The following is a 13,182-nucleotide window of genomic DNA, read 5'->3' as shown; positions in this document are numbered from 1 at the left end:
CCTTCCCCACAGGAAGGCATCAGTATAGACACCCCCCACCCCCTGTATTCCCCCATAAGCATCCCCCACCTCCCACCAGGACCCCTGTAACAGGAGGGTTTCTTCCTCCTGGCAGGTGATGGCCAAGGGAGGCATCGTGAGGGCAGGCACCGAGGTGCATCCCGTAGGGGATGGAGAACGTGAGTAGAGTTGTGTGAATAACTGATTTCCCGGTTCGCTGGCCGAACCAGAAACCTCAAAAAACAATTGTTTGGGGGCGACTGAACCATTTCACTTTTGAGCTGCTTTAAGCTTTCTAAAATAGAATTGAAGGGTAATTGTAAATGAGGAGTTGTTTTGAATTGAAAAACAGAACTTTTCATTTAGGAAATGTCAAAACAAAACCTTCTGCTTTGTTGCTGATTTTTTTTCTGACAAAAACCATTTGGTGAATTTCACACAAATCTGTGAAATGTTTTGGTTGATCCGAGTCTACATTTTTCAACAACAAAAAATCACCTGAAAAATTTCACTTATTCTCATTGTGAGCTCTCCCCAGCCCTTTCTCTGTCTGTCCTGGGAGGCTGAGTGCTGTGTCTGAAGGAGGTGCCGAGAACAGCACCCTTCTCTCCTCTTCGCTTTCTCTCTTTCCTTCTTGTCTCACTAGTCGTGGTCTCTCTCTCCCTTTGACACGCACACAGTTCCCCTGACCGATTTCATTTCATTAATGGCAGTCTCAAGGGATTCCCAGTTTGACTGATTCAGGCTGGCTGGGCAAACTCCACCTTGAGGAACAGGAGTGTGGAATCCCACCCGCTCTGCAGCCCTGTGCACACAACCCTCCGCACAGAGCCACTGTACAACATGCACTTCTTTCCTCGCCTTCATTATTGCATGGGCAGGGGCATCCTGCACAAACTCTAGCTGATATGGATTTAGGGGACATGCTGAGAGCCACCAAACCCATCTCACCTGAATATCCCACACCAGGTGTCTGCAGTAAGAGTCAAAGGCCTCAACTATGCATCAACACTCTTACCCTTGGATAGCGAATTTTTCAGGGTGGCTGATATTGCAGCTATAATAAGGGAGCCTAGGGAAATGTGTGGCCCTGGAGCTGATACTCTAAAGCTTAGTCACCCCCTCTATGTGTTTGCCAGTTATCCAGGTATTTGAGCTGAGGCTCCACGTGGAGCCTGATATCGCCCCCCTGGCCCGGGTACTCATATACACCACTTTACCCAGCGGGGAAGTTATCGCCAATTCCGAAGATTTCAAGATTGAAAACTGCTTTGCCAATAAGGTGAGCATCCTGTTTCTATAACTTGCATTCACCCCATGGACAATGGTCCACCTGTGGAACCTGGAACGGCAAATTTCAAGGAAGACTCAGGAAATGTTCAGTGGCTCCATGAGCCCATCGGGCACTGACCATGGAGCAGCAATTGAATATGAGAGATGAATGCGCATCAGGAGTAATTTGCATAGGCAGAATTATGGAGAGTGGAAGCAGAACTGGCGTATGGGGGCACTGCTGGTCATGTTTGAATTGCAGTGGCCAGGACTGAGGGGCATTGGCAGAGCTGTGTGGGGAGCCCAGCACTGGGATGGCAGGGGGCTGCAGGGCAGGGCTGAGGGGCACTGGCAGAGCTGTGTGGGGAGCCCAGCACTGGGATGGCAGGGGGCTGCAGGGCAGGACTGAGGGGCATTGGCAGAGCTGAATGAGGCGGTTCCAGGACTGGGCTGTGCTGCAGGGCAGTGTGTGAAGGTATCTGGAGAAGTAGCTCCTCTAACTCCTTTCCTGGGGTTGCAGGTCGACTTGAATTTCTCACCGGCCGAGGGCCTCCCCGCCTCCGACACTCACCTCCGGGTTGGAGCCTCCTCAGGCTCCCTGTGCGCCGTCCGTGCTGTGGACAAGAGCGTCCTCCTCATGAAGCCTGAAGCTGAGCTCTCTCCCAGCTCTGTAAGTGCCAGCCTGGCCCGGTGATCAACAGACACAAGAGCTGGTCTTGTCTGGAAAGTGCCGAGAATCACTCGTGTGAGCTAGGGCAGAGCAGTCTGTCTGTTATTGTAGGGTCCCTCATCAGCACAGGGACTGCGCCCACTGCTTGATCTATGTAGGGCCCTCATGAAAACTATTGCTGCACCCAGTGGTTTATAGTTCTGGGGCCACTTGTGAGGACACAACCACACATATTGATTTATTACTGGAGGGCCACTGGTGAGCACTGGTCAGCACATACTGGGTTATTATTCAAAAGTCAGGGCTGAGTCTTGGAGTCAGACATTCTGCTCTGTTACTGTAGGGTTTGTTATTGTAGGGTCACCCTTGGTCACTGGGATTGCACGCATGGGAGTGTTGCAAGTTGTCTGTGATCACTAGGGTGGCACATGCTGGTTTATTATTATTGGGCCTATGGTCATTGACATCGAGGCGTGTCCCCGCAGGTGTATGATTTGCTCCCCGTGAAGGAGATCAGGGGTTATAATTACCGGGAGCACTATTTGGAGGAAGAAGACGATAACCCTTGTGTGAATCTCGACAACATCATTTTAAATGGATTCATCTACGGACCCATTTCTCCTGATGGTGAAGGGGACGCCTACAACATTCTCAAGGTGAGCGCCACGTCTCCCTTTAGTGTGTGAAATCACTGTTAGTTCAGAAGATTTCCTCACTGTGTTCTTGGGTGAGCAAACTCCTGTCATATCCCATAGCTGCTGTCTGAGTGCACTTAGCTGGGTGCTTGTTAACCAGCACATTCAAGGTAATAACTAAACCAGGGCCAGAAAACCCCAGATGGGAATCCCCCAGCATTGAGGACTGAATGCCTCTCTCAACCACTGAACTCTAGAGGTTTCCCATCACTAATTTAAACATGACAAGGAGATGTCCTAACAGCTGGGATAAAGAAATAGAGCCCAGAAATGGGCAACTCAGCCTCCGCAGCCATTTTGTCAAAGAGATCCTGTCCCACACGCTCTCTATCCTGTCTACGTAGCACACGCGCACACATGCACACATGTGCGGAGTGTTGCTCTGAGCCAGCACCCAGGGTAATTACCCAGCCCCAGCTGGTGAGGGTTTGGTGTCCTGCGGGATCTCAAGTTTGTTCCCAGTGGGACTCGCTCCCAAATCACCCAAACCCCAGCACACCTGACAAGGACTGTTAGGTGTCTCAGCAGAGAGGCAGGGGATGGACTGGGCCAGATAGCCTGAACTCCCTCCAGGGCAGGGCAAGCCGGCAGGGGCTGAGTGCATGGCAGAAACTTGCACTGCTCGTGCCTCTGATGAACCTGCTCTGAGGACACACTCCAGCTGCTGGTCCGGCGCCTTTCACTGACATAGACCTCGCCCTTGGCTTCCCGCCAGCCACACTGGCATTGACTTCTCAGGCCTTAGTATCTGCTCTTCAATGACCCATCCCTGCTCTGTGATAAGTCCGTCACATCCCGATCCAGTCCACACGGCACGTTTATCTCCCGACGTATGGTTTACTTTACCACATGGCTGTCTGGGTTATCTTTTTACAGGAGATGGGTTTAAAAGTCTTCACCAGCACCAAGGTCCATAAACCCAGACTCTGCATGGAGAGAATGTACGGTGTACCTGGACCATATGGACCTGTGGCAGCTAGAATGGGTGGTAAAAGAGACTGCTTTGTTTTACCCCGCTTATACCCCCGTTAGGTGCTTTTCCTACTTTCGCCCTCCCCTCCCTTTCACCCTCTCCTCTGCATGGAAACTAGACCAATTGGACCAGACTCTGTTCTCAGCTGTGCTGGCTGAAATCCACTAATGTCAGTCCTGAAATAGGAATCTGGTCCATTTCCACCTGCTTGCTCACCTACCTGCTTGTTCCACCTGCTTGCTAACCTTCCACCAGCTAAGGAAATATGCACTGTTGTAACTACACTGATGCAATGGCACCTTGCACCCCCTAATGTAGATTTGCTGCACTGGCGCAAAACGGCTGCTAAATCTTGCTGATTTTGGTTGCAGCTCTCTCAGCCTGGGACAGGACAATTTCCACTTCCAGGTTTTCGCCTTCCAGCAAGTTCTAGAGAAAAAGCAAAGCAGAAAGAGAGCCAGGTTCAATGGGGAGGGAGTGTGAACCCAGGGGGAGAGTTTAGGATTGGGAATCAGGAAATCTGTACTCCATTCTCAGGTCTCCCATCAACTTGAACTTGGAAGTGAATCATTTCACTTAGTTGTGCCTTAATATTCCTATCTATAAAAGGGAACTAATTATACTTAGTTTTGTGAAGAGTTCTGAGATTGGATGGCTAAATATTAGTGTTAATTATGCTCTCAATTACACTAGTGGAAATGAAGAGTAACCAGATCAGATTACTGACCTTCTAATCCAATGTCCCCATTCCTACTATAGAACATCAGACTACTGATCTATATATGGCAGTGTCCTGCTTCTTGACCATATTGGATCAGCACTGTCATCTTTTTAGTGCAGGATCCCTCTTCAGACAGTGGCCAATGGTGGCTGCTTCAGAGTAAGATGGAAAACCTTGGTAATACTCCTCACTGTGCAATACTGTGGGGCAAATTTCTTCCTGGCCTATGGCTTCTTGTCAACTTGTATCCTGACATACGATGACTGATATCCTGATCATGTGAATCCTGGCTGGTGTCACTAGTGTTGCTGCTACTCCTAGTCATATACAAACACAATTTTTTCCTGTGAATCTGACTCAGCTACTGCATCTATAATGTCTTGGGGCAGTGAGTTCCACAGGCTAATTCCATATTGACGTGGATATAGGCAGGGCTCTAGGGGTTGCTTCAACACAGTCATTACATCTGGGCTCCCCATACACTCTGGGATTGGAGGTGGGGGAATAAATATGTCCTGTAAGGGGTGCAGAAATCTTTAGAAAGGAAACAGTTTGAGATCACAATAGGGCAATGGAGATGTTTTTTCAATGGCTTTGAAAAAGGTTCTAAAAAGATGATGACACTGGGGGGAGTGGCGTGCAGAAGAGAATGCCTGGTTGCAAGCAGAGACAGGTCTAAGTTTGGGTCTGAACAGGGCTGAAGTTTGTGAGGAAGGGTTATTAGGTCTTGGGTTTAGGATCAGGCCTATCACTAACTGGAAACAAAGTGCCATGGTTTAGAATAAGGTCTAACATATTATGTCCTCTCTCCTCTCACCACACCCTGCACCCCTAATGTCTAAAAAAGAACGTATGTCTCCACCAATGTATGCACTCAGTTTGGATGCACTCGATCATGTGCCTAACATCGATCACGGCCCAGTGGAGACCGTCCGGAAGTATTTCCCTGAGACGTGGATTTGGGATTTAGTTACAGTGACGTAAGTGATGATTATGGGATGTGGTGAGTGTGGTCAACTGGCTTACAGAGACACTCAGAAGAAGTTACTCAAACACCATGAGATGCGCTTATATCCATCTGTGATAGATGGAATACCTTTTGTAGATAGAATACAGAGAGACAAGCATGAGGGATGAATAGGCAGGTAGAAGAAAGGCAAGAAGTAACTAGTTCTACTAACACACCACATCCACTCCTCCTCCTCACAGTAACTGGGAGACAATTAATTGTGTGGATCACAATAGACAATCCCCTGTAAAGTGATCTATCACTATGTGACCCACCAGGGACGTGTGTGTGTGTGTGTGTGTGTGTGTGTGTGTGTGTGTGTGTGTGTGTGTGTGACAGAGGGAGATGTAATTTCTATTTGGTCCTAGCTCTGGTGCAGAAGTCGCTATTAGCTATGCATTTCATCCTTTTCTTATCCATGTGTCTGAGGGATTTTTTGTTGTTCACCGTGGAACCTCAACCCCAGTCTTGTTACTTGGATGATTCTTCTGCAGAGCTGGATGTAGGATGGAATGGGAGGAAGTGGTCTGCGGTGAGCCTACAATAGCCGACCAGCATGCACACCCCCAGTGCTCCTGAGGGATCCTGCAGTTACAAAGGGTTGCAGGGGGGGTGTAATTCAGGATGCTGTGAAGGACACAGTTGTTTCCACCAAAGCTAGGAAAGCTCCCCCCATCTCCTTGTTCTTGTTTTGTCACTAGGTCTGTCGGAAGTGCTGATTTGGCCGTGACCATCCCCGACACCATCACAGAATGGAAAGCCAACGCGTTCTGCACTTCAAGTGACACTGGCTTTGGCCTGTCCTCGACCGTGTCCCTCAAAGCCTTCCAGCCCTTCTTCGTGGAACTCACTCTGCCCTACTCTGTGGTGCGCGGTGAGGCCTTCACACTAAAGGCCACTGTCTTCAACTACCTGACCCGCTGCATCAGGGTAAGGGACACTCCTAGCTTTGCTCAGCAGGGGCCAGAGAGGAGACCACATGGGCCAGTTGCAACATGGCTTCCCATCCAGGGCAGGCAGATGATTGGCCCCTAGGAAAGTGCCTTCTTACAGTGGAAAGAAATGGGTGATGGAAAAGAGGAATCTGACTGGCCCCTGTGTGTTACTGTAGGGGTACAGAGTGGGCATTATGAAAGAAGGAATCTGTTTGGCTGACAAAGATTTGCAAGCTACAGATATACCTGACACCAACTTCCTGTGTGGCTGAAGGCACCTGGCCTTAGACCTCCTGTGCCTATCTCACCTCAATCCCTGCCCCACCAAACCCCCGTGGCCCCCAAACTCCCTGCCCCCTCTCCTCCCCTGCACTGTCCCATCTCCATTTACCCCCAACCTTTTGAACCCCTCTCTCTCCCTGCCTGATGGCACCTCTCTGTGCAATTGACAGGTCAACATCTCACTGGCTTTATCTGATGACTTCTGGGCTACCCCTGTGGAGAAGGAAGAAGAATCTTATTGTCTCTGTGTGAACGGACGGAAAACAGTGTCTTGGTCTGTGACCCCAAAATCTCTGGGTAAGGGACCTGGCAACTCCAAAATCTCAGGATCAGGGACCAATGGATGGCTCCAAAACCTCTGTGGGAGGGACCAAGTGGCTCCAAAATTTCTGGATCAGATACTGGATGGCTCCATCCTCTCTGGAAGGGACTGATCTGCTGTGAAAGGAGGAAGGCTGGCCTTGTGGCTGAGGCACTGGACTGGACTCAGGAGACCTGGACTCAGTGTCCAGCTCTTGGGCAAGTCAGGGTCCCTGTGCCTCAGTTTCCCCATCTGATTACTGAGATAGGGGCCATATAAATACCGGTTGGGTCTGAAATTTCTGGAAAAGGAAGATGATGGCTCTGACATCATGCAGGGGTCTGGGCGACAGAATCTGAAGACCTGCCCCTGCACTCCCCTCCTCTCCATCTTGTCCAAACCCCTTTTGATGTAGCCACTGGAGCTGATGGGATGGAAGGCTACCACAGAGCTGTGCAAAAGTGCTAGCCTGCACAATGTGACTTGAGCTCTGCCGTCTTTAGAGAAGTTTCCATGTAATCTGTGTAGCTGCAAAGCAGAACACCATGTAAATGACACTGGCACCCCTGTAGCTGCAGTGCCTGGCAGAACACTTATCCTTCTTTGTTTCAGGTAATGTGAATTTCTCAGTGAGCGCTGAAGCCCTGAAGACAGATCTGCCCTGTGGGAACGAGGTAGTGGAGACCCCGGACAAAGGGCGGAAGGACACGGTGATCAAACAGCTGTTAGTGGAGGTAGGTGGGCTGTTTAGTCCCTGTGGTATAGAGAAGCCATGATAACTTACTGCTGCGTAGTGACAACTGATATAATGCTGCAGGTCTTCTTGGTTTATAGGGAAGCCATAATGACTTAATATGATTTCAGCAATAACACGTTCTCTAATGCTGTAAAGGGAAGCAGCGATAAGTTACTATATTAGCCAGTATAAGCTGTAATACTGCATAACTTCTTACAGAAGAATACTGGTATCTTGTTACACCACGTGATTGAAATAATAAGCAAAGGTGATAAGTTTGTCACAGATAAGTTTGTCTTTTGGGACTTTTAGGTTTTGTCCATAACAAGTCATGGGATCAAGCCCTCGGCAATGGAAATTGGCATAGTTCCATTAAATTCAATGCAGCTGTGCAGATTTACACCAGCTGTGGACGTGGATCATAGTCCTCGTAAACAGAGCTGTGTGACTAACCAATTTTTTGGTTCGCTGGCCAAACTAAAAAAAAAAAAGAATTGTTTTGGGTCAACCCGAACAGAAATGTTTCAGGTTGTTTGGTGAACCAAAACAGTCAAAAAAGGTCGTTTCAAGTCCAACAAAATATTTGATTTGACCTGACATGAAATGCTTTTTTTCTCTTTCAATCTTTTTACCCTTTTTAAAAAAATAGCATTGAACTAAAATTAAAATGAAAAAAGGAATTTTGAATTGAAAAATGTTTTGGGTTTTTTTAGTTGAAAAAATTTGGTGAGTGTAGCACACATAGGAGAAAAGTTTTGGTTAACCTGAATCTTCATTTTACAGCAAAAGAAAAGCCTTTCCAAACATTTACTTTTTTTCTTGTAAATCCTGCTGGCCCATTCCCTAATAGGCAGGGGCGATTCTAGGAATTTGGCCGCCCCAAGCACGGCAGCACACCGCGGGGGGCGCGCTGCCGGTCACCAGTTGCGCAGCTCCGGGGGACCTCTTGCAGATGTGCCTGCGGAGGGTCCGCTGGTCCCGCGGCTCCGGTGGAGCATCTGCAGGCATGCCTGCGGGAGGACCACCCGAGCCGCGGGACCAGCGGACCCTCCACAGTCATGCCTGCGGGAAGTCTGCTGGTCCCGTGGCTCCCGGTGGACCTCCCGCAGGCATGACTGCGGAAGGTCCGCCGGAGCCGCCTGCCGCCCTCCCGGCAAAATGCCGCCCCAAGCGCGCGCTTGACGCGCTGGGGTCTGGAGCCGGCCCTGCTAATAGGTCACTTCCAGGACCTGTAACAAATCTTGTGCTGTACGTGACCAGAGTCGTGGAATATGGGAGAGTGACTGCCTTTAAAACATTTTTGAATTATTTGTGAATTATCGTTATTTATTTTAAATCATTTAACGTCATAATTTTTTAAAAAATCTCAAGATAATGTGAGCCATTTTTGGAGGGTATATTTTTCTATAAATTTGTCTCTTGCAGTATTTTGTGATGAGGAACCCATGGCTGTTCCCATTTTTTTTAAAATGACACCCAACGGGACTTAACAATAACTCATAATATAAACCTCCATAGCTATTCTATGTAATAGAGAAGTAGTGATAACTTGTTACATAGTCTGATTGGAGCAATATGACGTGATAGAAGGTGGCCACTCCTCTCTCCATTATAGGAAAGTACTAATCATTTTTCAATAGTGTGATGTAAGCAGTAACACATGACCTAATACTGCAGCTCCTCTCTGAGTTACAGAAATGCAGCCCACCTTTTTCAGTAAGGCAAAGATACAATTCACATTATTGAATCAACGCAGAAAAAAACACTCTCTAAGCTTCAAGGCAAGAATGAATCCTGTGGCCAGTTCTGGATGCCACACTTTAGGAAAGACATGAGCAAATTGGAGAGAGTCCAAAGAAGAGCAATAAAAATGAAAAAACCTGACGTATGAGGAAAGGTTGAAAGAATTGTGCATGTTTAGTCTTGTCGAAGAAAACTCAGTTCTCGCTTATGTTTAGGTGCAGCAAAAACAAATACTTTATTATAATACTCTAGTGAACACAAGAGGGAGAGAGTGTCAGGAACTGGGTTGCCCCTTGTCCTGAACAGATCTCTCTCAATTAGTAAAACAATCATAACAATCTTTATACCTTCTTAACAGACAGTGGCTAGCAAACTTGCAGACAGTAAAAGTAAACATTTGCATTTGTTTATACATAAGCCTATTCATTATCTTATTTGTCTGCAATACCAGAACAGAAAACAAGACTGCAATTCACAAGGTCATAACGACTTTTCACACAATTCACTCTGCACCAGATACAGGGTAACAGCTTAACCTCTGCTAATTAGCTAACATACATTAAGATCCCTTCAAACCTTTATTAATTAATTCTTGGCCTCAACATTCCCCCTTTAGTACTTCTAGTACAACAAATACCTCAAATCTCAATTTGCATTAAACCATGGATTTCAGAGTCCACAGGAGACATCCCAACCTTAGGGGTTTTCATGGGATGTAAGGACAATGCATGATTAGCATGAACATGAAAAGTAGTATTACTATCATTACGTCCTTTACAACAACAACAACAATAACATAATCCCACACCAACTAACAACACTACAAACAATAACATCCCCATAGGAATAAAATAATGGGGTTGTCGTACAGTTTTGGTAACAAAGCACAATACATCAAACTTAGTACATAAAGTAGAAACTCTATAAGCTGTATGAAAGGCATTCTGCTCAGCATGATATATATTCTGAAGCATGTGAATTTGCCCCTGCAACTCAGAGATTCTGCGAACCTCTGGCAACAATGAAAGCAAATTCTGAAAACGATCAGGTACTATCCTAGTCCAATTAAAATATACCTGAAATCTAAGAGCTACATGTAACATTCTATCTGCAGGCCAGTAAATAATATGATTGCCTGCAGCAGTGGTAAGATTAATATGTATATCTTGTAACGTGGTGGCATTAATGTACACACAGCTATCATTAGCCTGAAAAAGTGGGTGTCCTGTAAGGGTAGTCCCTTGACCTTTACCCTCCCAGCAAATATTGTCATAAACAGTGACAACTTCCCCTGGCTTCAGTTTCCGTATACACTGAAGCTGTGGTGGTTCTAACGGCCAAAATGTCCATAAATTCCCTAACCCCATCCAAATATCAGCTGTAATCCCAGGAGCACTAACTAAAAATCGATTAGGAGAATCAGGTGGCCTGACTTCCCAGATATCTCGGTGAATCACCCAATCCCACATGCATCCTCCCCATGGACCCGGCAGGATTCGGTATGTGGGAGCCCACACCCCCTTAACCGGTCCATATGCTTGGAAGGAGCACTGTGAACGTCCACATTTCCATCCAGAAAGTCTCCAAGTATGTCTCCATGGCCACAGATCAGATGGTACTCCTGACGTGTCTGTAAGGGCAGTGGGCCAAGCTTGGTGCACTAGATCATTCCGAATGGCCATCAGCTGGTCATTCAGGAAATCCTGAATTTCCGAACATGCTAGATCCCACTGCAATGCCTTCCCAGCTTCAGTTATATTCAGTACCATCTCTCTCAATAAATTCTGGGTCAGAGAACTAAGGGCGGAAATGACATGTAACTCACCCACCCCGGTTCGCACTTGTGTCAGCTGTGCCCCAGAAATCAGGCCAGTGGCCTTCTCTAATTGGCCCAATTTCTCATCATGCTCCTGGGTCTTAAAAATATTCCAAACAGCAGCTGCAGAATTGGCCCCATCCCACAAGGATCCGGCTAGATCCCTCTTCTTTCTAGAGGAAATAACCCAGGCCCTCAGTTGTGCTAATCTAATGGCAGCCCCTTGGGAACAATTTGGATATGTAGAGGTGATGTGAAAACTAGATAAAGGCAATGTAAACTTCACAGTCCCTAGTGTAGTGTTTAGTACAGTCCACCGATATTCTGGCACATTTCCCCTCAGCGTAGGTCTATACCACATCTGTTGGTTGTAGACCTGCATATATTTCTGAGAGGCATTAATATCAATAGCATAAGAGGGAGTGTATTGCAATAAAGTACAAGTCACATTATCAGTCACTGGAATGGTCTCAAGACAGGTAAAATTCCCAGTAGTAGAACAAACACTTTGGGTAGTCGTTTGATTATTCACTAATTGGGTAACCAAATAACAATAAGGGCCTCTTTCAGGTAACATAGCACAAAGTCCAGGAATAACCATCATATCTACTTCACTATGGAATCCATCAATTTCATATCTAAAGTCTAGGGGCTGATCTGCAGTAATATTATGGATCTCTATTGCCACTGATCCATTTGTTTTCCACTCAATGGTTCTCTCATATGAAGTCTGTTGAACTTTAAAAAATAGGCTTTCTGAGCAATATCCTAATAAATCACTAAGATGGGAAGGTCTGGGCCAACGAATCTCATTAGAATATACTATTTCGTTTACATCTGGATAAATTACAGAAGTGACGGCCAGGGTTGAGGGGCTAGTGGGGGTAACCTTTGTGGTAGCAAGGTGCTTTTGGTAGTCATTATCTGAAAGCCAATTAGGGAGGGCAGTACATCCCCAGGGTACTTGTCCATAAGCACAGAGCCCTGCCCCTGGAAGAAATCCTAGCCACCATTGAACCCCACACGCCCAAGCACGCTCCCCACAGTTCCCTCCTTGCCAATAAACGATGCTTCGTTTCTTCCACCAGGGCCAGTTCATAATGTCTCTTTTAGTCAGGAATCCCTGGACTCTGGAGGAGTTTGCAGAACGAATGCATCTTCTCCTCTTCCCCAAAAACAATCGTGGTCTAGCATGATAAAGGGAAGAGGGTTGTAATGTGGGAATACCTTTAGAAAAATCCAAAGGCACAGTAGGTCCGTCAGAGGACAAGGGAGAGGTCACCAGTACGTCACCTTGTCCTCTTCTTCCGCTGTCCAGCAGGAACAGCGGGGCTAGAAGAAGGAGCACGTTGATCATCAGTAGGTGTGGCCTCCCGAGGTGGAGGGGTCTTTTTGCAGTGCGATGCATGGGTCCAGGCAGGTAGTCCTTGACACTTCACAGCAGTGTTGGTAGTCAACAGGACTTGGAAAGGGCCTTTCCAGCGTGGAGCCAGGGCAGTCTTTCGTTGATGGACCTTTATGTAGACCCAGTCTCCCGGTTCCAACGAGTGGCAAGGTTGCACAGGATCCTTCGGTAAGGCTTCCTTCACCTGTGTATAAAAAGACTTAACACATTTCATTAGTGCCTGACAATACTTAAGCATTATATCATCCATCAAATGAATGTCCATCTGAGCTAAGGTCAGTGGGGGTGCAGTTGGTAGTCGCATTGGGCGCCCCGTCAAAATCTCATGAGGGCTGAGTCCAGTCTTTCGATTGGGAATGGCTCTCATACTCATCAGTGCCAATGGAAGGGCATCTGGCCACTTTAAGTTCGTTTCAGCACAAATCTTGGCCAGTTTATTTTTTAAAATCCCGTTCTGGCGTTCCACTGTCCCAGCAGATTGTGGGTGATGAGGGCAGTGAAGGTTGTGTTGGATCTGCAAAGTTGTACATAACTCCTTTACAATCTGTCCAGTAAAGTGAGTTCCACGATCACTGTTGATACTCACAGGAATGCCAAAACGAGGGACAAAATCCTTAAGCAGAA

At 47.0% G+C, this 13,182-nt stretch overlaps 1 protein-coding gene across 1 annotated transcript in view; it reads left to right on the top strand.

The window, feature by feature from the left end:
* LOC123355747 (alpha-2-macroglobulin-like) overlaps window positions 1-13,182 on the top strand; it is an 80,452-nt gene that overhangs the window by 28,966 nt on the left and 38,304 nt on the right. The window contains exons 13-21 of the mRNA XM_044998379.1: window positions 116-179; window positions 1,140-1,282; window positions 1,793-1,942; window positions 2,428-2,598; window positions 3,514-3,625; window positions 5,179-5,311; window positions 6,042-6,270; window positions 6,728-6,854; window positions 7,471-7,592. Of these exons, the coding sequence (XP_044854314.1) occupies window positions 116-179; window positions 1,140-1,282; window positions 1,793-1,942; window positions 2,428-2,598; window positions 3,514-3,625; window positions 5,179-5,311; window positions 6,042-6,270; window positions 6,728-6,854; window positions 7,471-7,592 (1,251 nt within the window). The remainder of the gene's footprint in view (window positions 1-115; window positions 180-1,139; window positions 1,283-1,792; window positions 1,943-2,427; window positions 2,599-3,513; window positions 3,626-5,178; window positions 5,312-6,041; window positions 6,271-6,727; window positions 6,855-7,470; window positions 7,593-13,182) is intronic.

The sequence above is a fragment of the Mauremys mutica genome, chromosome 1 (assembly GCF_020497125.1).
Source record: "Mauremys mutica isolate MM-2020 ecotype Southern chromosome 1, ASM2049712v1, whole genome shotgun sequence".
Lineage (NCBI taxonomy): Eukaryota > Metazoa > Chordata > Testudines > Geoemydidae > Mauremys > Mauremys mutica.
Note: the sequence above shows the minus strand (reverse complement) of the source record. Positions and strands in the feature narration are given on the sequence as shown.